The sequence below is a fragment of the Primulina tabacum genome, chromosome 13 (genome assembly GCF_025594145.1).
Source record: "Primulina tabacum isolate GXHZ01 chromosome 13, ASM2559414v2, whole genome shotgun sequence".
NCBI lineage: Eukaryota > Viridiplantae > Streptophyta > Magnoliopsida > Lamiales > Gesneriaceae > Primulina > Primulina tabacum.
This window is the reverse complement of record NC_134562.1, coordinates 34,193,755-34,219,058: the sequence shown is the minus strand read 5'-3', so window position 1 is coordinate 34,219,058 and position 25,304 is coordinate 34,193,755. Positions and strand designations below refer to the sequence as shown.

General features: G+C 36.1%; 2 protein-coding genes across 5 annotated transcripts; one reads left to right on the top strand and one right to left on the bottom strand.

The window, feature by feature from the left end:
* Nucleotides 1-2,025: 2,025 nt before the first annotated feature.
* LOC142522236 (uncharacterized) lies at nt 2,026-14,232 on the bottom strand. 3 transcript variants are annotated; one of them, XM_075625458.1, is made up of 13 exons: nt 14,043-14,232; nt 9,193-9,243; nt 6,433-6,689; nt 5,774-5,971; nt 5,583-5,667; nt 5,394-5,469; nt 4,820-4,996; nt 4,623-4,725; nt 4,081-4,190; nt 3,822-3,911; nt 3,640-3,720; nt 2,681-3,529; nt 2,026-2,416 (listed from the first exon to the last, which is right to left on the bottom strand). In XM_075625458.1, exons 3-13 carry the CDS (start codon nt 6,659-6,661, stop codon nt 2,354-2,356), a joined length of 2,061 nt encoding a protein of 686 aa, XP_075481573.1. In that variant the 5' UTR covers nt 6,662-6,689; nt 9,193-9,243; nt 14,043-14,232; the 3' UTR covers nt 2,026-2,353. The 3 variants fall into 3 exon arrangements, with proteins under 3 accessions (XP_075481573.1, XP_075481571.1, XP_075481572.1); XM_075625456.1 differs by having other exon boundaries at nt 2,026-2,235; XM_075625457.1 differs by having other exon boundaries at nt 2,026-2,235; nt 9,193-9,248; nt 14,047-14,232.
* Nucleotides 14,233-15,744: 1,512 nt separating this feature from the next.
* LOC142523213 (helicase-like transcription factor CHR28) lies at nt 15,745-24,864 on the top strand. 2 transcript variants are annotated; one of them, XM_075626889.1, is made up of 12 exons: nt 15,745-16,146; nt 16,311-16,350; nt 16,600-16,917; nt 17,159-18,339; nt 19,283-19,354; nt 19,878-19,955; nt 20,053-20,929; nt 22,089-22,219; nt 22,334-22,555; nt 23,342-23,944; nt 24,025-24,234; nt 24,410-24,864. In XM_075626889.1, the coding sequence occupies exons 1-12, from the start codon at nt 16,006-16,008 to the stop codon at nt 24,515-24,517; spliced, it is 3,981 nt and encodes a 1,326-aa protein (XP_075483004.1). In that variant the 5' UTR covers nt 15,745-16,005; the 3' UTR covers nt 24,518-24,864. The 2 variants fall into 2 exon arrangements, with proteins under 2 accessions (XP_075483004.1, XP_075483005.1); XM_075626890.1 differs by lacking the exons at nt 15,745-16,146; nt 16,311-16,350 and adding an exon at nt 16,364-16,463.
* Nucleotides 24,865-25,304: the final 440 nt, after the last annotated feature.

Genomic DNA, 25,304 nt, shown 5'->3' with positions numbered 1-25,304 from the left:
AACTGTATTTTATTAAATAAATTACATGGCATCAAAATTGTTGTTAGTTTGTTAGCAAAGAAAATTTTATTGTTTTTCCCATCAATCTTCACGATAATTATGCAAAATGTGATTTTTCATTTTAAATTTTATAATTGGAAAAATGGGTTTCGTCTATATTTGATCTACTTAAAAATTACTTGGATATATGTTATAAAAAATTTAAACTAGCGGGCCCAAAATCGATTAATTGGATAAATTATTATCGGTATATTGTACATATTTGTAGGGAATAAATATCTCGCGGCTAATGATTTGAAATTTAGTATGAGATCAATTGCGTTAGATTAAAATTTGAAATTTAGGATTATATATAATGTATTTTAAAGGGCATTACGATATGTAATAAACAAATGGTGACCGAAATGTGATCATTATCAAGTAATTTCAACTTTAAAAATATAATAATAATAATATTTTTTATTATTATTTAATCTATCAACGAAAATAATTCTTCCACCGACCTTTTGACTTAATTATACATTTAGAATCAATTACGATTTAGAATTTTTTAGGTATTTGTTTAAAAAACGATTACTATAAATTTTGTGTCCACTTGACTAATATCTACTACTTTCTCTTCTTTCGATGAAGCATCAAATCAAACGTTGGATTATTGGACTCTGGGACCTCACTACTGCTTCGGTTTGGGCTCACTAATTCGGGTTACGTGTAAATCAAAATTTTAGTTGAAAAAGGAGAAAACATTGTGAACTTGCTACATTGGCTAAATAGGAAGTAAATTTTCACCTAGTCAGAGACAGATCAAAGAAAAATCGATATACTTATAATCTATATCATTACAAAAAATTATAAAGACTTTTTTTTATAAATAAAATCAGAAGAAAAAAGTGAAATAAAGGGATTCACGAGTGAAGAGATCAACACTGATTGCTGATCGATTAGTGTTTTAAATGTTTTGAGAATTTTTTTTCAAGAGCTATAGGTGTTTTCAAATATGACTAAGTTAATCTGGTATTTAGATTGACTAAATAATCTAATATTCGTATATATGTCAAATTGATGTCATTAATATAAGATCAAATACTTTCACTTTACTAAAATCTAAAGTTGATGTCAACAATGAACTTTAATATTTTAAATATTACAACTCAAAGATCACACTTTGTTTTCCCAACAAAGCATATGTATATTTCAACAGTCTTCTTATCAATAATTACATTATTTACAACTCAACAGAATCAAACATGTGACAATGATTTTGATAAAAATTGTATGACCAAATTCTTACCACTTTAATGAAAATTGTTGTTGAGGAAGTCACAATGCAACATTAACATTTTAAAACGTACAACAACACAAACATCATGTTTCGATTACTCTCCCAACAAAGACAATTGTTACCACTCCACAATTAGATTAATCAAGTTTTCATCAAAGAAACAATATTAGTGGGCGGGGTAATAGTTAGGGTAGGATTTTATTCTCAACTTGGAAGCAACATCATTATTGATGCCGATAAATCATTCCAAGGACCAAACACGACATAATCATAGTTTGGATAGATTTAATCCTCCCTATTTTGGACAAGTATCCCCGTTTCTTGCATATGGTACATAAAACATTTATTTATTTTTCATATCAATGAAGATGAAACATTTAAGTCAAAATAAACCCTTTTATGCTACGTCATTGAACTGATCTTAAGAGATTTTATAATAATAAAGTCTCGATAATTAAGGTAAAATCAACTGATAATGAATATTTGTAGATTAAATATGAAATCTAACATTCTCAAAAACATAAACTCACTTTTGAAGAGCCCATGAGTCAAGAATATGAAATATAGTCCGATAATAATAAGCCCTATACTATACTATGCTACTGAACATATTTTATTAGTTATCATGAATATTACAACACATTAACCAAGATCTTCTAAATCTCATTTCAACCTTATAAAAGATCTAGGAATCAAAGCATGCCATTAAGTTCTAAGACATTGGCTTTCAAAGAGAGACGAGATATGGAATTCCATTCCCAGATTAGCTTTCTATTAAAAAAAATAGGACAAAGAACCCGAGTTAGCAAGGCTAGTAAAGTCCATTAATGCTCACATTTAGTTTTTCACTCCGTTCGAACTTACAGAAACGAGCTATGCCCACCACCCAAGGGTACCCTCGGATAGTATACAGCAGCAACCTTCATACGGGGACAACGTGCGAAGCCAAGGCTCTGGAAAAGACGGTTAAAAAGCTTTTAAATCCTCTGTAAAACCATGTTAATCACGTGAAGTTAAATCAATTATTAGACCAGTCAGGGGTGAACCCAATGAGAGATGATGGTCACCCCCTCAGTGGAGCACTGTAAATATCCTTATGAACTTGAACACCTCAAGAGCCGAAGAAAACATATCCTTTCACCACCAGAAGGAAAGAAAGACAGGTAACATATAGCTGCCTTAAAGATAACATGTCTATGCAAGAAAAAGAGTAATGAAAGTACATGACAATTTGAAACATTCAGTTTGACATGCTCTTTGGCCGTCAAGTAGCTGAAAATTATTAAATGATGTAAATTTGAAAGTAAAGATCGTGGCCCGGAATGCAGCATTCAATCACCATTTAACTCGCTTCAGACATTAAACAAAGTTAGCAAGTAGAAAGGACAAGTGACGTACCGGAATGCTTAGTAATACTCCTTGAGGACTGACTAGGACAGGAAGAGCTCTTCTTGCAGCAACAGGGATAGACTTTAAGGACACGAGAGCTCTTTGTGCTGATAATTTAGCATGATTCAGACACAAATTTGTTTTCCCTGCCATTTGCTTGCTGGAGTTTGAAGTTGATTGATTTTGTGGTCCGGTATCCCCAACATATGTCAGCTTGGACAAGTCAGAAAGATATATCCAATCAGCATCGATCATGTGACGCACATCAGCCACCATCTCATAATCAATTAAGCAAGAAGTGCAACAACATTGTTCTACATCCATATCCTCCTGGAAGAAAACCTCATCCGCATATGAAACTTCAGATGGAATTACATTGCCAATTCTCCAACTCAATATAAATCTATTCATGTAATACCCTACTTGCCCAGGAGAAAGAGACCGGCTTGGAGCCGCAACTGAAGATTCCACATCATCTAACTCAAAGTCAGAGATAATATCAGATTTGGATCTAAAATTTTCACTTTCTTTCTTCTGCAAGGAAGCAATGATCTCATGGGCAGAGTCGCTGAGAATACCAAGCCTTTTGGCTTCCAATAGAACAGAATCAGAGGAGTTTGCGTCTAAAAAAGGAACAGCCAGAGTGTCTGGGATAAATTTATATGAATATGTTTCATCTTTTTTCAAAATCTGCTCTATGTGGTTGGCAGGAAAGCTATTTTGTCCTTCATAAGTGTGTGTTGAAAACAACTTCAAGTCCAGAGGAAAAGGAGACATAATAGAACAGCATACCAGGACCTTAGTTCCTTTGGATCCTGGAGCTGGACAAAGGTAACAACCAGCCACAGTTAGACATGCCTGAAAAAAATGCAGAATGTAACATATTAGATAGCTAGAGCAAAGAGCAAAACTTTCTACAATATGTTCTGAACTCTCTCTCGCAACAAAATTCAATTCTTTGTATTAACCTGGCATGGGAAAGTACGAAGGTAGTTCGATAGCAATCTCAATGCTTTGCCCCGAACTGGCTTATGTCTTTGTGAAATGAACTGAAAAACATTCAAGACAAGCTTTAGTAATCCGATAATGCCAATGTAAAACCAGCTTAAGGGGACACCAACATGAGATAACAATATTAAAATAACATTACCTGCACCACCAAGGCAATAAACTTTGCAATGCACAAGTCCTTTACTTCAGTTGAATGGAGAGTTTGTAGATCAATAATAGCATATCCATGCTGGAAAAGAAGTTTCCAAATGAAGTCAGAGGTGGGAGAATCAAATCATGAAGATACGTAATGTTACTAATCATTACATTAATGTATTGACAATGAGTATGTCTCAGGATTGTAAAGCAGTAAACCTGTATCAAAACCAATTGCATCTCAAGTAATGAAGGAAACATACAGGCATGATGGTCACAGCCTGATTCAACAACCATCGACAAAGTTTGTCGACATATATTCGTGTTTTCCGACATGCTGATATGACTTCTAATAACTCAGCCTTGAATATAGCTGCAGCAAATCAGAGTGAAGTCTTTAAATGTGGCGATTTACTAATTCTAAATTCAGAAATATGGCAAAATTGTGTCAACCAAACTTAAAAAATATTATGATTATGAACAGGAGTATTTGTTATGACTCTCAAAATTAATATGCTAACTAATAACTGAATTCAACTCATCATGTCATTTATATTATCTGACTTAAAATGATTGAATCCACTCACTCGATTCAATTTAAGTAAGATTCTGCACCATCAACATATGGCAAACAATTCAGCCTCGAGAAAGATCATGCATTTTTACGTATGTCTTCGTGTAAACAGCTATATAGTCTTATAATTGAAAATTCTAGGACTTGTCATTCAAAAGAATTAGACCCGCTTAATACTAGTACTCATTACAGTTCTTTTAATCAGGCACGCTGGTCAACATATCAACTTACATGCTGGCAAGCCATTCAAGGACATTCTGATCCTATTTCGAGCATACAACGAACTCTGATTTGTTGGGTCCTCCACCCATAATCGATTAGCACCTCGACATATCTGAAATACTAACAAATATAACTGTACCTAGCTCTTAAGAAACTAGTAAGCAGAGGAAAATATCTAGCATCACTGAAAGTCAACGAAGACTAACATTATACATGTCTTCTTTTGAGAACTCCAGAAGTGGTCGAACTAATAAAATACCACGAGCTTTCAATGCTTCACCACTAAAATCAGGAAACACTGGGAACATTTGAGATGTAAATGCCATCCCAGCAAGCCCAAGCACACCGCTATTCCTAGATAATCTGAGAATGAATAGCTCTGCCTGCAATTTTCGCTGTCTTAGCAATCACAATTTGTTGTCTAATTTATAACTATAAATTTTATGTTAGAATTCATTCTTAACAATGATATTCAAATTATTCACAAAAAGCATCTTTACCAGCTAACATTCAAACTTTGTGAGCCAAAAAAAATATCAGTACAAAAAAAGAAAAAGCAGAGCGGGTATTGGAAAGCTGGACTTGGAAATTTTCCTAACAATTCAGCAGACACAAAACAGTCATTAGTTTCAGAGGCATCATACACCAATGAGAGCGGGCAGGGTAGCTCCACACAACAGGAGAAGCATACAAATTAAGTTTGTCAACGGAAGAAATAAAATAAACACAAAAGAGATTAACTGAAACAAAAAGGAGATGGAAACTAAACATGCTAAAAACCTGGTCATCCTCATGATGTGCAACCAACAATATACCAATCTGCTGCTGTACACAGATATTTTGTAAGATATCGTACCTGAAAATTTAGAGGTTCAGAGGTCGGAAATAACAAATTTATCAGGTATTTTTTCACTTCGAAGGTAGTATGGAAGGGTCGAGGAAGAAGATTTCAAACACAAGACAAATCACCTCTTATTGCGAGCTGCTTCTTGCAAGTTACCAGGCTTGGGCCTTCCATCCAACCATTCACAACGAGCAACTTCACATTTGATTCCTACAGAATGCCTACATTATATATATCCAACATCCAGTGAAATCCATAAAAGATTCAAGATGAAACTTCGTCCAAACCACCCAACAAAAGTAGCAAATATATGTACCCATATCGGTAATTCTATTGTAAACTAGTTTTGCTTCATCTGTACTTTCTGTTCGCAATCCATGATCCACGACGATGGCCAAAAGCCCATCAATCGACTTGCTTCTTTTGTCGATAGCAGCATCACATGTTTCAGTTTTCCAAGCAGCAGTTAATACACAGAGGGCCATGCTATCTGGGCCACCAGAAACGGCAATTGCTGAAGAAAACATCATCAGTTACAATTACATCATTGACAAGATGACAAACTATGAAACTAATTAAAGATAGCATAGGATTAAAACAGAAGAAAGACAAACGGAAGTTTAATTGTCAGATTTTTTTATTTCAAACCATATCATCACAAAAAGAACAAAACGAAAGTAAGTAGCCAGCAAAAGCAACCAACCAATTAACTATACAAAAGTTCAATGGCCAGCAAAAACAACAAGTCAGAACTTGTTGAGCTAACTTAGTTGCTTATAAACACTCCAGCATCACATAACAAAACAAAGGTTCAACTTTATACAACTAGAAAATCACATCATGTAAGAACAGTAGCCCAGAAATTCAGCCAAGATAATTTTCTCATCCCATCTACTTGCCTCTGACGCACAGAAGACAAAGCAGCAGGAGATAACAAGCTAAAATACACGTGTAGAGTACATTACGATTACTAACCAATGCGGTGATGGGGCTTTAGTCCAGCCATCTCCATTCTTTTAGTGAATCCGTCCATGTAAAGGGCCATGTCAATGGGGTGCTCCTGCTGGCAGCAGAAAATTCGAACGCCACCAGACCGATCAACGCTACATGATCGGTGGACTGCTGAGATTCGCGAAAGGGAGGGGAACCTGAATGTTGTCGTTTTTGCCTGGATGCAGAAAGGTAGACGAAGGCCTCGCGCCATGTATTGATTGAAAATCAATGGCGTGGTTCTATTTCACCCACACGACAAAAAAAAATGACAAGAGACTGAAGTCTATTAATAACTAGCAACCGAAGGACACACATTGTGTGTGTGATACAATACATAAATATACGCAAATTTTAAAAACATAATATTTGTGAATTACTACTAAATAATGCATTCAAACATAATATTTTAGAATTATGGAATAAACACATTATTTAGTAGTTGAAAATTGATATCTAATAAGAAAATACGAAATTCATAAGCCAAAATAAAGAACATGATATATATATATATATATAAATATAACATAAATAACAATATGGAAAACGTTTTGAATCTCTCCATTAATGACCAAATTGCAACATCTATTCACATATACAATTTCCCCAAAAAAAAAACCTTTGGTACAATTAGTATCAAAATTAAACTCGAATTATCTTCCAGAACCTAACATAGACATGACTATTAAATCCAATTATTTGGATCTGTCCAATAAGCACCCCGAGAAGTAACCATCAAGCCTCTCCTAATTTGTATGATCAAATAGTATAACATGTGTAGCCACAACCGCTAATCTGTAAATCAATGACATGCCCACATGAAAAATTTATCAAGAGATCTAAACAGTCAAATACACAATAAAAGTAACCACTTTTACTAAAACGTTCCTTACGCTTATGTGTTTCAAACAAGAAATATTCCATGAAAATCAAGCAAGGAAAAGAAAGAGGTAATTGCTAGCAAATAAAACATTGTAGAAATGGAGCAACTGTGTATACCCAATCGAAGCATATTATTAGCACAAAACACCTTTGTGTCAACATAAAATGCAGTCAATGAGAAGCAGTGGATTACATTCATAATTTTGATGTTTCCTATGAAATGTGCTATCAAACATTAAGAGACCATCTTGTAACATAGATAAATACTAGCCATCGGGGCATAAGCGATGTGTGTCTCCAAAGTATAGAATAGATACAAATGTAAAACAATAATAACCAAGACATATTCAAACCAAGTGACAACATGAACATAAATTTTAATGTAAAACAATAGCTTCAACATTTCTGCCATCGCCTTGTAGCTCAGTCACATGAAAAGAGATCCAGATTTGCATAGATTGTATTACTTTTGCCGTTGGTAACCATTGAGTGATTGAACGACTTGATCAGACATGATAGCTTTGACTAAATGAATAGTGATTGTAAATCCAAAATTCAGGGGGGAAAAGAAGAAAAAATAAAAAGAAATTTTAGTATGCAAATAAAATTACATAGATGAATTTATTAGCTTAAAAGTTTTTATACTTTAAAATCATGTAAATATGAAAGCATTCAGCTTAAAAGAGAGAAACTCGACATTTCATACTCAAAACATGAAAGGCGCTGGATTCTAAAGCTTATAAATCAATTGACCAAACACATTTTGTTTTCCACGCTATAATATAGGTTTTAATATCATAAAAAAAGAATCATTTGAAGCATATAATATCAAAAGTGGTAAATCCCTTGTAAAAAAGCGAACCAAAGACTTCAATGTGAAAGAAGTAAACTCTGTTGACCATAAAAACCTCAAATTTGTCTTCTAAATTCAGTCAATAACTTGATCAGAAAGCAATTAAAAAATATTTATCTGTAGGCATTTTTATCAAGCATGTTACATAAGCTAAATCATCGAATCTGCTCTAGCAATTAGCATAATGAGAAAAGTATTCATATTACCAGAGCACAACATCAAACATACAAAAAATAAAAAGATCAATCTATGAAGGCGTGGTATAAATAACGGATGTGTCCGAATAAAAGGTGAACCCACTGCAAGGATTTTACTAGATACATGGCAAATGTAGTAGGAATTGGCAATTTCTTCTTCGCAAAAGATCACTTTCTGAAGATAAAGCCTACAAATTCTACCTGTGGCAGATATAAAGTGACGACATTATGAAATTAACTTCATTAGATTTAAACTATTTCCGGAACACAGACTATATTTTGTTTTAATCCAAATAGAAATTATAAAAACTATTCCACATGTTTGTACTAATCTTTCAACATTTAGAACAATGAAAATAAAAAATTCGTAAATCCACGAACTTCTTATAAGCCCCGAAATCCACGAACTTCTTCCATAATCGTTCGATAAAAACATAAGAAATTACAGTAGAAGAATATGAAAAGGGATTGATTAAGCATAAATAGTTAAAACTTGGTTAATTTGAAAATAATTTATCTACATCAACTCTGAATTTATAACAAAGATAATTTGGCAAGATGTCATTACTCTTAGCCATGACGATGGAGGGAAAATATTTATGGAGCAATTACCAGAAATGCTTTTGATTGATCGAAGAACATGAAATAGAGATTCAAAAACACAAAGGTGGTTCTTTTATCACAACCTCAAGAGAGTAACACTGGACTATCGACGAACGAACGAACAAACAAACAAAATCGGGGCCTCTACGAAGATTGTTCTCCAAAAGAAAACTAGTGCAGAGTACTCCACTTTTTAAATAAAAATTGTACCTGAATAGGAGACAGTTTGTTCGTAAAACTACTTCTTATCCAACCTCAGTGCTTTGTGTCGGCAATTAATTGTTAGAAGGAGGTTGGCAGTTGATTGGTGATGGGTGATTGGCAGGCCATCATATTTGTGAGTTGTTCATCACAAAATATTATAGTGGAAATCTTTTCATCTTGCCTGTGGTTTTTACCCTAATAATTTTTAGGGATTTTCCACGTAAATCTCGGTGTCCAATTTATTCTTTATTTTCGGGTTTTATTATCTCAAATTCCGCATGTGGGACCAACAAGTGGTATCAAGCCTTGGTTTAAAATTTCTTAAAATTCTAAGTATGCTCTGTGGTTGCAGCCTAGACTGATCTTCCACATCAGAAAAGATTTTTTGAGATTTTTTATTTAAGGCGGGATTATTTTGTCCGGTCAACTAAAATTGTTGTAGAAATAATGGTGGGAATGTATGAGATAGCAAAGTTCAATGGAAGCAATTTTATGCTGTGGAAAATAAAGATACAAGCAGTTTTAAGAAATGAGAATTGCTTGGCGGCTATTAGAGATAGACCGGTGGAGATTACAGATGATCGAAAGTTGAACGAGATGAATGATAATGTTGTTGCCAATTTACACTTGGCTATAGCTGATGAAGTTTTGTCAAGTACCTATGAGATAAAAACAGCCAAAGTTATTTGGGATACTCTGACAAAGATGTACGAGGTCAAGTCGCTACACAACATGATTTTCCTAAAGAGAAGGCTTTATACTCTTCGGATGGCGGAATCCTCATCGATGACCGACCATATCAATACACTAAATACTCTATTTGCCCAACTTACTTCCATGAGGCATAAAATAGGGGAAAACTGAACGTGCGGAGCTTCTACTTCAAAGTCTATCAGATTCATATGATCAACTTATCATCAACATAACCAACAATATTCTGATGGGCTTTCTAAGATTCGACGATGTCTTAACAGCGGTTCTCGGAGAAGAAAGCCGACGCAAGAATAAGGAAGACAAATTGGTAACTTCGAAGCAGGCAGAGGCTTTGCCGATGATAAGAGGAAGATTTATGGACCGTGACTCCAGTGGGAGCCAAAGACGAGGTAGATCAAAGTCCAGAAGTAAGAAGAAAAATATTTACTGCTTCAAATGTGGCAGGTAAAGGGCACTTCAAGAAAGATTGTACGAGTATCGAGAAGAGTTCTCAAGGAAATGTGGCCAGTACTTCAGGCGGTGGTGAAATATTATTCAGCGAAGCGGCAACTGTTGCGGAAGGCAGGACACAAATTTTGTGACACATGGATTATGGATTCAGGTGCGACGTGGCACATGACGTCTCGGAGAGAATGGTTTGATCATTATGAACCAGTCTCGGGAGGATCTGTATTCATGGAAATGATCATGCCTTGGAAATCGCTGGGGTCGGTACTATCAAAATTAAAATGTTTGATGGCACCATTCACACCATACAGGAGGTACGACATGTGAAAGGACTGACGAAAAATCTTTTGTCCTTGGGGCAATTTGATGACATCGGATGCAAAACTCGTATCGAGAACGGGATCATGAAAATTGTGAAGGGCGCGCTTACGATTATGAAGGCGGAAAGGTTGCTGCAAATCTGTATGTACTTTTGGGAAAAACACACAAAGAGGCAGAACTAGCTGTTGCATCAATTGGTTCAGGAGAAAAATTAACAGTGTTATGGCATAGAAAGCTCGGGCATATGTCAGAACGAGGGTTAAAAATTCTCTCAGAACGGAAGCTGCTGCCAGGATCTTACAAAAGTGTCGACTACACTTTTGTGAGCACTGTGTTACCAGTAAACAACACAGATTAAAGTTTGGCACTTCTACTACCAGGAGCAAAAGCATATTGGAGCTGATTTATTCGGATGTTTGGCAAGCACCGGTTGTATCCCTAGGAGGAGCGAGATACTTTGTCTCGTTCATTGACGATTTCTCTAGGAGATGTTGGATGTATCCAATCAAGAAGAAATCAGACAGTTTTCCAAGTTTTCAAAGATTTCAAAGCGCGGGTTGAACTTGATTCTGAAAAGAAAATCAAGTGTCTGAGGACTGACAATGGAGGAGAATATACCAGTGACGAGTTTGATGTATTTTGTCAACATGAGGGCATCAAGAGACAGTTCACGACGGCTTACACACCTCAACAGGATGGAGTGGCGGAGCGGATGAATAGGACCTTGTTGGACAGAACAAGAGCTATGTTGAGGACTGCGGGTGTAGAAAAATCATTTTGGACGGAATTCAGTCAAAACCGCTTGTTATATTATCAATCGTTCTCCTTCAGTGGCGATTGATCTGAAGACTCCGATGGAGATGTGGATCGGGAAGCCGACATATTATTCTCATTTGCATACATTTGGAAGTCCTGTGTACGTTCTGTACAATGAGCAAGAAAGATCGACGTTGGATTCAAAATCCAGAAAATGTATCTTCTTGGGTTATGCTGATGGAGTAAAGGAGTTTCGCTTGTGGGATCCTATTGTTCACAAGCTTGTCATCAGCAGGGATGTTATCTTCGAGGAAGATAAAATAAAGGAAGACAAAGGCACATCGAATTCAGAAACTACTATTTTTCAGGTGGAAAATAAGACGGACGAAGGTCAAGTTTCTTGTGAAGCAGTACCAGAGCACGAAGAACAAGAACATGTTGAGTCTGAGGTTTCCAATGTGAGGCAGTCAACTCGAGACAGAAGACCACCAGGTTGGCTTTCAGATTATGTCACTGAAAGCAACATTGCATATTGTCTATTATCAGAGGATGGTGAGCCATCGAGTTTCCACGAAGCTACTCAAAGCTCGGATGTATCCTTGTGGATGATAGCAATGCAAGAAGAGTTGGAGGCATTAGACAGAAATAAAACTTGGGATCTTGTTACACTACCACAAGGGAGGAAAGCCATTGGAAACAGATGGGTCTATAAGATCAAGCGTGATGGCAATAACCAAGTGGAGCGGTATCGTGCTAGATTGGTGGTAAAAGGGTATGCTCAGAAAGAAGACATTGACTTCAATGAGATATTTTCTCCTGTGGTTCGGCTTACAACAGTCAGAGTGGTGCTGGAATTGTGTGCGGTGTTTGACCTACATCTAGAACAGCTAGATGTGAAAACAGCATTTCTTCATGGAGATCTTGAAGAAGAAATCTATATGCTCCAGCCAGAAGGTTTTGCAGAAATAGGCAAAGAGAACTTGGTTTGCAGGTTGAAGAAATCTCTGTACGGTCTCAAATAGGCGCCGAGGCGTTGGTACAAGAGATTTGATTCCTATATCATGAGCCTTGGATATAACAGACTGAGTGCAGACCCTTGCACGTATTTCAAGAGGTCTGGTGATGATTATATCATTTTGCTGTTGTATGTGGACGACATGTTGGTAGCAGGCCCCAACAAAAATCATGTCCAAGGATTGAAGGTACAGTTGGCTAGGGAATTTGATATGAAGGACTTGGGACCAGCAAACAAGATTCTAGGGATGCAAGTTCACCGAGACAGAAGTAACATAAAGATTTGGCTTTCCCAGAAAAATTATTTGAAGAAAGTCTTGCAACGCTTCAACATGCAAGATAGCAAGCCAATATCGACCCCACTTCCTGTTAACTTCAAGTTATCCTCTGAGATGTGTCCTAGCAGTGAAGCAGAGAGGATGGAGATGTCTCGAGTACCATATGCATCAGCAGTGGAAGTTTGATGTTCGCCATGATCTGTACAAAACCGAAAATTGCTCAAGCAGTGGGAGCAGTTAGTCGGTATATGGCGAATCCTGGACGAGAGCATTGGAGCACTGTTAAGAGGATCCTTAGATACATTAAGAGTACCTCGAATACTGCATTATGTTATGGAGGATCGGATTTTACACTCAGGGGTTATGTCGATTCAGATTATGCAGGTGATCCTGATAAGAGGAAATCTACTACTGGTTATGTATTTACACTTGCAGGGGGAGCTGTAAGCTGGGTTTCAAAACTGCAGACAGTTGTGGCGTTATCTACAACGGAGGCAGAATATATGGCAGCTACTCAAGCTTGTAAGGAGGCAATATGGATTAAAAGGTTATTGGAGGAGATCGGGCACAAACAAGAAAATGTTTCTTTGTTTTGTGACAGTCATAGTGCCTTGCACATCGCTAGGAATCCAGCCTTTCATTCCAGGACGAAACACATTGGAGTACAATTTCACTTTGTACGAGAAGTAGTAGAAGAAGGAAGCAGTGGATATGTAGAAGATCCATACAAATGACAACATAGCTGATTTTCTGACCAAGCCAGTGAACACTGATAAGTTTGATTGGTGTAGATCCTCAAGTGGTCTAGCAGAAACGTAAGCAAGCAGGGAATGGCAAGATTGAAAGGATGTGTGGAGATGTGTTTGATTCTCTATCAAATCTCCAAGTAGGAGAAAATGTCGGCAATTAATTGTTAGAAGGAGGTTGGCAGTTGATTGGTGATGGGTGATTGGTGATTGGTGGCTGTCTTTATGACAACCACGATACGCGTATGGAGGGAGCTCTATAAATAGAGCTCCTCTCCCCCTCATTCTATCATCCCAAAGTTCCTTCAGCTCTTTTCTTGAGCATCTCTTCTTCTTTGAGTGTATAATTCTATAATATTTGTGAGGTGTTTTGTTCTCCTGTATTAAGAGAGTGTGTGTTCTCTTTGGAAACACAGTGAGTGATTTGTACACCACAAAATATTATAGTGGAAATCTTTTCATCTTGCCCGTGGTTTTTACCTTAATAATTTTCAGGGGTTTTCCACGTAAATCTCGGTGTCCAGTTTATTCTTTATTTTTCGGATTTTATTATCTCAAATTCCGCACGTAGGACCAACACTTTGGCCCAATTGGTCACGGGGAAAAAAAGAATTTCAATTGAAGAAAAGAAAACAGAAGCGTCAGTGGGAGGAAGAAGAGGGGAAAATTGATGCACGTGAAATAGAGAAATTGGTGAAACCGCTGGAATGCGAGTTTGTGGCCGAAGCAATTGAAAACGAAATGGAACCGTGATAATAGAGAATGAGGTAAGCCCCGACCAAATATAAAGAAGATTTATATAGAATTACATTTATTAAGCATGTGCTTCAATTACTCGTTACTAATAAGTGACAAAAACCCGTGTGAGATGATCTAACGGGTCGTATTCTGTGAGATGAATATCTTATTTGGATCATCCATGAAAAAATATTATTTTTTATGCTAAAAATATTATTTTTATTGTGGATATCGGTAGAGTTGACTCGTCTCACATATAAAAATTCGTGAGACCGTTCCACAAGAGATATACTCATAATAAGTATATAAATAAAGTGAAAAATAACACTTATTACATACATGTAACAAATATACTCCGATCATTATTTTGATATTTAAAACCTAAATATAATGTAAATTATTAAAATATTTTATAATGTAAAAATAATTTTACAGAATAACGTTTATGAAGCACAACAAACAATGTGTGTTCGATTATTAAGTACATACAACAGAAAATAACACTTACTGTATACACATAACAAATATACTCCGATCACTAGTGTATATAATAAGAGAAGTAAGAAATACATTTGTATTTAAATTATCATTCTAAGTGAAAAAACTTGATTTTGTGAAAGTCGATTAGGAGAAACCATGAATTGAGATAATCTATTATACATTAAGATGAAAAAATTAGGATCATAATTAGAAGTACGTTTCTACATAAATTATGTATTCTTACTCTTGTAAATACTAACCAACCATACCACATAAATTTAGGGAAAACAACATGTACGTTATTTATCTGTTATAGATTTCATAAAATCATAAAAATTTAGAATTTTTTTTGTGAAAAGATTAATCTCTAAAAACCCGTGTTAACGTATCTATTGATGAATGGGCGTACTGAAGTTTGTTCCGAAATTTTGAGTTAAAGTCGCAATTATAACAATTTTATAGGTTAAATGTGGAGGGAAGAAATACCGTCACATTTCGCCATATGCAATCTCCGTACATCAACCTAATATATATGCAACAAAATAAAAACTAACAATGTAGGAAGGCTCGGGGGGCACTCTAAAACATATCGGGATGGTGTAACATTTATTGCGAGGGAATGGGCTCCCAAATTTGGAGAACAAATTTTACATGATTGTGGTATAACCAAATTTGGGATTTTCTTGAGCTCTAACAGTTTAAACGTGTGTGTATATATATATATTTGCGCAAATTTTTGAGAACACATACATGTCTGGTACTACAAATATCAACTTAGGTGATAATTTTATATATTAAAAATTGTATGTTATTGTTATTTTAATATAAGCTCCTAAAGAAATGGAAATAAAATATTTTTATGTGCTTTCATCTTTTAAAATAATATATTTTGGTACAGACCGTAAAGTAAATACCCAAGAGTTTTCGTGCCAGCTAGGTGTTTATTCCATAGACACTTTCCTAATCTTTTCACCCCTTTTTCTAAATGGAAACAAACGACGCGGCTTACTTTTAGCACGTACCCCTATGCTTTTTAAATTTGAATAATAAATAATAAGAACGCAGAGAATAGTCAGAATTAAACTTCGATCCCAGAATAGCCTGATCCAGTTTTTAACCGACGCCCCCACGTTTCAGTGCACCTTCCGTGTTCCTTGTAAATCTCGCAAAATTCTTGGAACTCTCAACTGAATTTCTGGCTGATATTCTGATTCTTGTTATTTTTCGTTATCGATAATTTTGCGTTGTCGGCGTATTCGTCTTGTGTAAAGGGGAGTTTCGTGGAAAATTAGGTTTGCTTAATCGATGGGGGGGAACTGATTGAGATGATGATGGCGAAAGCCGATGAGGGATCTTCGATGATAATGGACGGATTATTCTCCACGGACGATGTATGTGATGACGTTCTCATCGATCTCGATTCTCTTTGGGAAGTAATGGAAGGAGAACCGCCTGATCCTGAGCAGGTTGTTTTTTTTTTTTTGTTTGCTTTCAAGCTTTTGATTTATTTGGTTGTGAAATTTTGATCTTGTAGTTAGTATATCTAGCACCGAGTATATTCGCTAGTTTTTTCTCTATCTTTTTAGTTTTGTTGATCAGTAAATTAGTTTTATTCTCTTTCGATTTTCAGGGTAGGTTGGAAGATTTTTCTTTTAACAACTGTAATCAAGGTTGGTGAGAAGATTTTGGTTTGTATTTTTTTACTAATTGTTGTTTTGTGGTTCTCTTGTTCTCCTTACTATTCTCAAGTTACCATGACGCGTTACCAGATAATAATCAGTGGGTACTGATTTCATTATATTCACTTGAGTTGATTTATGTTATTATTTACTGTCATCACGATGCTAGAAATTAGCGATTTCTGTCAAGTTTGCCACCTTTTTTCCGCTTCATATCATCAGATATTTTTTTTTTCGTAGGATCACAGAATTCAATAGCCACCACTACCAGTTCAATGAGAGCTGAGTTTCCCGAAGTTGGTGTCCTGTCTCATTCTAACTATTCCGAGGCTTTGGATCATAGGAATGCGAGTTTAGATGGTTTATCAGAATCTGGTTGGACTTCTATAGCTCCAAACAATGAAAGGGTCCAACCTACATCACAGCTTAGTTCTGAAGAGAACATGTGCTCCAGAAGCATTAATGATCGTATACCTTTTCAGGGAAATGACCTTTTGTATACTTATTCTGATGGTGGTCATGGTTCTCAGATTGCAGCATCTTATTTCCAAAACGACGGTGAGAAAACTCCTACTAGAGAAACCCTGCTACAGTGGGATATTTAGTTTTCATATGCTGATAATGTTATATTTGAGTTCCTTAGATTAATGATACCTGAAACATGATCTGTTTGGGTGCTTGAGAGCTGATGGCTGTTTTTAAATAAATCTTGATCACGGGACTTGATTTTAGTGCTTTTGTCACATTCTATGATTTAACTATTGTTCATTGCACTTGATACTTATTATTTGGTTTGCAGATTTATACGACAAGAAATCAATGGAAGAAAGTGATATTGGGATTTCTTTTGCGCAAAAGCAAGATTTATCTATTATCGATAGGGAGATGTCTTCATATGACACATCTCACACCGACTCTAGTTCTTGTGAAGTTACTGGAGCGGATGTTCAAGATATTTTATCTGAAAATGGCGAATTGTGCTTTTTGAGCCCAGATAATCCATCATATTTTTCTCCAACAAATCAACACCTTCCGTACATCTCTGAAATCACCACAATAGCTAATGATGATGGTCGGATGGTGCACATGATGGATGAAGGAGATAACACAATGAAAGAACTCATTAGCTTGACTCCCTTTATGGATAACGTTGGAGGTGAGCTTGGGCAGCACCTTGCCAATTGTGGAAGTGTTAGCTCGATTTCTTTAAATAGGGGAATTCAGTTGAATGAATTTGGTGAGAATCTTGTGTTGGAGAATGAGTTGAGACAGCATTCTCCCAATAATTTGCCAAATGTACGAACGAAAATACAAGATCACATTAGGTTCGAAAAGCATATTGGAGCATTTACTTCTAGTGACAAATTTTCCAGAGGTTCTGAAGTAATTGATGTTTTCAGTAGGAAATACTATGGGAGTGCGGGTGAGCTGTCTGCTACTGAAGTTATGAAGAAGCCTTCATCAAACTCTTTGTCTTCTGTTTCTTTTGAGAACCATGTTTCACGTGCAAATAATGAAAAAGAAGACACACTTGTCAGATCAAAGAGAAAACCCCTTACTTGTAGCTCTATAAGTGAAACTCGCATAAACAACCCTACTAATGTTGCTCATGAATGGCTACAAGTTCTGCAGGAGTCAGAACAACATGCCACGCTGCAAAATCGTTCTATCAAGAGAGAGTTCAATTGCCTAAAGGTGGAAAATAGTGTAGCCAACTGCAATGGTTCTTATCTTCCAAAAACCCCTGACCAAAGATTGCAGAATAACTTGTATGAGCAAAACAATGCTGTCGACGACTGTGATTTGTATATTATCGAGGATATAAGTGCTCCAGCACGATCAAGTCCTGTTACCATGAATGCTAATTTGGTTGTTTCTTCACAATCTTTGACATCTAGGATCCCCATTAACCAGATCGTAACTGCGCATTCCAGGCTGAAACCAAATGCTGAACAAGTTATTTTTCGTGTTGCCCTGCAGGTGAACTTTTAAATCCGTCTTCCTTTTCCTGTTGGCTTTTAGTATATTTATTCACTGCTACTGTATAATCTAGCTACTTCAAAAAATACTTGATATTTTTTCGAAATTGTTAAAACTGGTGTAAAATTTTTGGTAGTTCCAATGTTCAGCCAAGCTCTTGTTCTTCTTATTTTTGTCTATTTTCTTCTCATTTTTGTTGAAAAATGATATTTAGGGATTTTCGAAGAATAATGAAATCACAAATGCTTAACAAAATTTTATTTGAGAAACATTCTGTTTAGTGTTGGTCTGAGTCTAGCAGTTTATGTCTAATTACTAGATGCTATGCTCATTTGTCCCCTCACTTGAAATTTCGATACTGATTTTAAAGATTGTTTGTCGAGACTCGAATGTTGATGTTGAAAATTTGTATCGCAACATGAATCTGTTAAAATTTCTTGTAGTGTCTTTAAGTCTTGCATTGCATGTTGATCATGTCCACTTTCCTTGAATGGAGAAGTCTATTGTATCACAGGTTTTCAATTCTTGCTTGTTTAGTTCTCTAAGTGAACCAGGGTCACTGTAGTTTAGCTTCTGTGATGCAAATTGTTTGAAAATGTAAATGATGATTTGAATACTTTGCAGAAAAATAAGTTTTGCTGCATGTTTCCTCCTTTCTGATTTTAATTATACTTACAGTGTTTGATTCACATGATCTTCTAGTATCATGTTTTCTAGTGCAGGTGAATGAATGGTTGGGCAATGTACTATTTAGACCATTAAGAACGCTTATTACTTGGGGAGCGAATATATTATATCAATTTATGGTGTCATTTTACTATGGTGTGAAGAATTATTGTCGCTGTGATAAATTTGTGACTACATGAGTATTTCTGAGAGTTTTAAAGTTTTCTTGTTCATTGATTGGAGAACTGTTTTACAAGAAGCGTTGTGTGATTGTCAGGATCTTTCACAGGCAAAATCAGAAGCCACTCCACCAGACGGTTTTTTGGCCGTGTCTCTACTGAAACACCAGGTACATTATTGTTTCTTTGAGAAGTACACATTTGTTATTGTTATAAGTTATAACTTATTTCCTTGATTCTTTAGTTTTCTGGTTTTTTTATGGGGCTTTATAAAAGATAGACTCAAGGTCACCATTTTATTCTTGAAATACAGTAGGATATTTTTTTATGTTCATTTACTGTTTCCTCTCTATATTCATTATTTATTTTTAAGTAATGTACATCTACACGCTTCTTTTAATTTGAATGATTAAAATTTTACGACGACCTGGGTTTTTGCTATCCTTACGACGTCAGATTTCCTGCATTGATTTGTTTTATCGATTTCTTGGATTATGGTAAAAAGTTCAATTGGCTTTTACAACCATTTGAATTATTTACCAAGTGTGACATGTGAAATAATACCAGATATGTGAAGAGTTCCATCATAACCTTTGATTACTATCACTGCATTTTGTCCCAAAAATGAGAGTGAGTGGGAGCTTTATTTTTCTGGAGCATCTCCCAATTAATATTGGCCGAGTTTGTGAACAGAGAATTGCTTTATCCTGGATGGTTAACAAGGAGACTAAAAGTGCATGCTGTTCTGGTGGGATTCTTGCGGATGATCAGGTAACAAGGGGGTTTCCTTGACCTTTTGAGAGTATACACACCGATAATTTCCGTGAAGCAATTCTCTTATGTTTTCGATATTCATTACTTCTGGCAGGGACTTGGGAAGACTATATCAACTATTGCTCTGATTCTAAAAGAAAGGTCTTCATCTTCTAAAGAACCTAAGACTATTGAAGAACAAAGTGAGGCAGAGACTTTAAATTTAGATGATGACGATGATAGAGAAGATGCCAAATCTCCTCAAGTTTATGGAAGCCACGTCAATAGGGGACAGGCACATTTGCAATCTAAGGGCAGGCCTGCTGCTGGCACCCTTATTGTATGTCCAACAAGTGTTCTCCGGCAGTGGTCTGATGAATTGCACAATAGAGTTACAACTGAAGCTGATCTATCTGTTCTAGTATATCATGGAAGTAACCGCACTAAGGATCCTCTTGAGGTGGCCAAGTATGATGTTGTTTTGACAACTTATGCTATTGTGAGCATGGAGGTGCCAAAGCAGCCTGTTGTTAATGAAAATGATGATCAGACAGGTGCCCCATTTAAAGGATTTTCATCTGGTAAAAAAAGGAAACTTCTCGAAACCATGTCTGACAAAAAACCCTCAAGAAGTAAGAAGAGAAATAGAGGAATTGACGAAGAATTATATGAAAGTATATCTGGCCCTCTTGCCAAGGTTGGATGGTTTAGAGTTGTGTTGGACGAGGCTCAGAGTATAAAGAACCACAGAACTCAAGTAGCTAGGGCTTGTTGGGGCCTTCGCGCGAAACGAAGATGGTGCTTATCTGGGACTCCAATGCAGAATGCGGTTGACGATCTATATAGTTATTTTAGATTTCTCAGGCACGATCCATATGCTGTTTTTAAGACCTTCTGCGAGCATCTAAAGACACCCATTCATAAGAATCCAAAGGATGGTTACAAAAAATTACAGGCTGTGCTGAAGACTATTATGTTACGTCGAACAAAAGGTCAGAAATTTGTTATCCTCATGTTTGCTGTTACTCAAAGTATTCATTAGTTTCTTGAAATCTTTTTGCCCATGAATTGGTCTTGGATCTTCTTCAACTTCTTTTCCCGTAGCCGCCAATGTTGTACCTTCAGTGTCAATTTGTGAACAACAGCTACTTTGATGCTATGTACCTCTTATAAATGTTAGAAGCAAGTGTTTTTTCCTCCATAAATCCCTTATGATTTTTCAAGACGTACATGACAGTAGATTATCCATGGCTGATTGGCCTTTAAGAGTGTCATTGAATATCTGTTGTATTGAAGTTTGGACATAAAAGAATCCAGGAGCTTGTGATTGTATATCTAGTCAGTCTTCAGCTGGACACCAACATGAGCATGTTTGCCTTATCAATGCTCGTAACTTGTCTTGTAAACCTGTTAGGTCTGTTTTGTGATCCAGGAATATGTACATGCATAGCATTAAGTATCTCATATGGACTATTGAATTGAAATAATTCTGTTCTTTTGTGGTCAATAATTTTTTTAATAAATTGGAAGTTAATTAACTGCTGTTACTTAACTTTAGTTTTTAATCACCACATGTAGTTATACAGATGTCATTGCCTTTTTAGTAGCTCGCAATTGAACCACCACTTTGATGTCATGTAAACCCTGTTGTAAATGTTAGCAGCAAGTATAGCTGTTCCCTATGAAAGTTGGGTGATGTCTCTTTAAATGTGTTGGGAGGTTTCAGTTGCTTGTTAGCCTTCAAGGATCATAAAATAATTGTGGTGTTGAAATTTGGATTTAGTCAAGGAGCAGATTTTGGAGTCTCTGATTTTGTATATCTCACTCAGTCTTCAGGGGAATATTAACATGGCCATGGTGGCCTATCCATTGGCTATATGTGTTTGTGAAGCTGTTAGACCTGTTTTGTGGTGTGGAGACATGCACATAACTAGCATGAGTAATCTATTCTGGTTTGTTGAACTCTAGAAAATATGATTCTGCTCTGGTCAATAAATTGCTTTGTCCATCATAAATTTGAAGTTCGTTCACTTTGTTGAGCTTTCCATGTTCCCTCCGCATTTTATTTTGCGCTTGTCACCACTCACGACGACGTTATAAACTAAAAGAATTCAGGAGATTTAATAATATCATCGTGGTTTGGTGATATAGGTACTCTTCTTGATGGAGAACCCATCATCGATCTCCCACCCAAAACAATAGAGATGAAAAAAGTTGATTTTTCCCACGAGGAGCGGGATTTTTACTGCAGGCTTGAGGCAGAGTCGCGTGCTCAGTTTGCTGTATGGTTTCTTTTGTTCACTCTTGATATCATTATATCTTTCATCGCTCTTCTGGTCTCAGGGTTATATATATATATATATATATATCTTTTAAATATATATATATCTTGACAGGTATATGCTGCAGCAGGAACTGTGAAACAAAATTATGTGAACATATTGTTAATGCTTCTGCGACTTCGGCAAGCTTGTGATCATCCTCTTCTTGTTAAGGGATTCGATTCTAATTCAAAAATGAATTCATCCATTGAGGTGGCTAAGAAACTTCCTCGGGAGAAACAGATTTTTCTTCTCAATTGTTTGGAAGCGTCTTTAGCTATATGTGGGATTTGTAAAGTAAGTAGTTATTTATGGACTATCTCATGATTGCTGACACTTATTTAGTGTTTTCAATCGTTAAATTAATTAATGTTTTTTTCTGTGTATTATGTCAATTGGTTTTTTAATTGGCTTTTGAGTTTCTCATATTGGTGTTAATGTTCTCGTTGAAGATATTTGTTTGTCCTCATCACCATTTGTGATCACGTAATTCTAAAGTGGATATAAGAAACACCAACAAAACGTAAAAAACATGCCAAAAGAAAATTTTGTTTCATAGATGCTCATGAACTTGTTTTAAATGTGCTTATGGTTATACATGTCACTTGTGTTTCATCTGTTTGATGGGTAAAAGCATTTTGGTGCGTAAGTTTTTACTTTTTTGTAATTACTATTTGTGCTCCCATTGATGATTCAAATTTGTTTTCAGTTTCTGTAGAATTACTGATATATACCTGAATGCTAATTTCCTTGTCAATGCTGTGAATCAATTGCCAAGGATACCCTGATGTATCAAATGAAAAAATTACACAAATTGAGGGTACACAGAAATACTCACTTTTCAACATCGTGTCTGCGCTGTTGACATATTTTTCATTTCGACTGGGACAACTGGTGTGTAACTATACAATTTGCATATGTTAAATATGTGGATGTTCGGTAAATATGCCATGGTGAATGCTTCAAGTTTAACTCCAGCTGCTCTGCTGATGTAAATCTGTCAATATTATTCCACAAAACCATGGGATTACATTTGTCTATGTTTGTCAAACAATGCCTTACAAGCTAGCTTTTACGTTTTAGGACCCACCTGATGATGCTGTTGTAACTGTCTGTGGACATGTTTATTGCAATCAGTGCATATGCCAGCATATAATAGGTGATGACGCTCTGTGTGTCTCCAAGAATTGCAAAACCCATCTTTCCTTATCCAATATATTCTCGATAACCTCTCTGCGCATTTCACTATCTGATCAGCTCGATATGGAAAATACTCCCATGTGTTCTGATTCTGTACTTGCTGAGGTTAACGAGCCTTGTTCTCTTAGTCGTCCAGAGGGTTCTTCCAAAATCAAGGCTGCCCTTGAGCTGTTGTCGTCTTTGTCTAAACCCTATGGGTGTCCCTCAAGAATACTTTCCTCGGATCCTTTGGAACAAGGTTGTGGTTCAGAAAAGTTACATGCTCGTGATTCAGGAGAAGATAACCAAAATTCAGACATAAATAGAAATTCAAACTTGGCAAAGTTTGTAGGAGAGAAAGCAATTGTGTTCTCCCAGTGGACTAGGATGCTGGACTTGCTCGAAGCTTGTTTGAAGAAGTCTTCCATTCAGTATCGTAGACTTGATGGAACAATGCCAGTTGTTGCCAGAGACAGAGCTGTGAAAGATTTTAATTCTCTTCCAGAGGTTTGTCTGACCTCTAGCTTTTGTTAAAAAATATCAACATTTCTTGTCTTAAAAAATGAAGTATGGAAGCTTTCTACCAGGTTTCTGTTATGATCATGTCTCTGAAAGCTGCAAGTCTTGGATTAAACATGGTGGCAGCATGTCATGTTCTCCTCCTTGATCTGTGGTGGAACCCAACAACTGAAGATCAGGCTATTGACAGAGCTCACCGCATTGGGCAGACGCGTCCCGTGTCAGTTTTTCGGCTGACTGTGAAGGATACCGTAGAAGATCGCATTTTGGCCCTACAGGTACCTTTGCTTTTACTGAATTTTTATTTTCGATCCCATGTATTCTTCCTCCCCAACCAAAATAAGTAGAATTGCAAGGTAAGAAAGTCATTTAAAGTTTTAAGAAATAAATTCAAAGCATGCATTTAACGTAGTTTGTATTTCTTTTGGTTTCATTGTGTTTCTCCTTGTTCAGCAAAGGAAGAGAGAAATGGTTGCAGCAGCGTTCGGAGAGGATGAGACCGGTGGCAGACAAACACGGCTTACCGTGGAAGATTTGAAGTATCTCTTTCGGGTTAATTAATTGTTTTCTATGATATCCGTGGTCATTCTTTTCATATTCTTCCAGAGCTATCAGGGGCAGCTGATTCTTTTACAAGGCAGATCTTTAGGGTTAACAGGAATTAGTAAAAAGCTTTAGCATACAGCATTATGGTTCTCCATGAAGAATCACCCGATCCATTTTTGGATAAAGTTATTCTTTCTTCTCACTTTCTGTATAGCATTAGAGACTCAACGCTGCGAAAGATAGAAACCTTGAGGTAACACTAGAAATTCTTTTGATTATATTGTATATGTTCCTCTGACCCTCACCCGACAGTTCTTGTCTTTATGAAGATAATTTCTAAGCAGTTTGTCTGGTTTGATTTATACTGTATATTTTTTTCCTGAGTATTGGCCAAAGATTTCTTTTTTATTCGTAAATTTGGTCTTTTGACTTCTGTAACACAGCAGCAGATAAATGTAGGGACAAAAAACGTGTTATTCGATTTTGTGTACAGATCTCTATAATGCATTTAGGCTCGACTTTCTTACCTTTTTTCCATGAGTTCTGAGTTTTTGTATTGGCAAGGTATTCTTTTTATTGAACAATTATGTTGTATAGACACTGCATCAAGATACATCTGTGGCCGTGCATTGTCAAAAGTAAATTAATATGTTGATCCAAACATATGGAGTGACTTTGAGCTTTTTGGTACTATCATTTGTTTGTGTGGTGTTACCACATCAAATTATATTGTTGATCTGTAATGCAGGTTTCTTATCAATCAACATAAGTGAACAATGCTTTGCACTTTTTGACTAAGAGC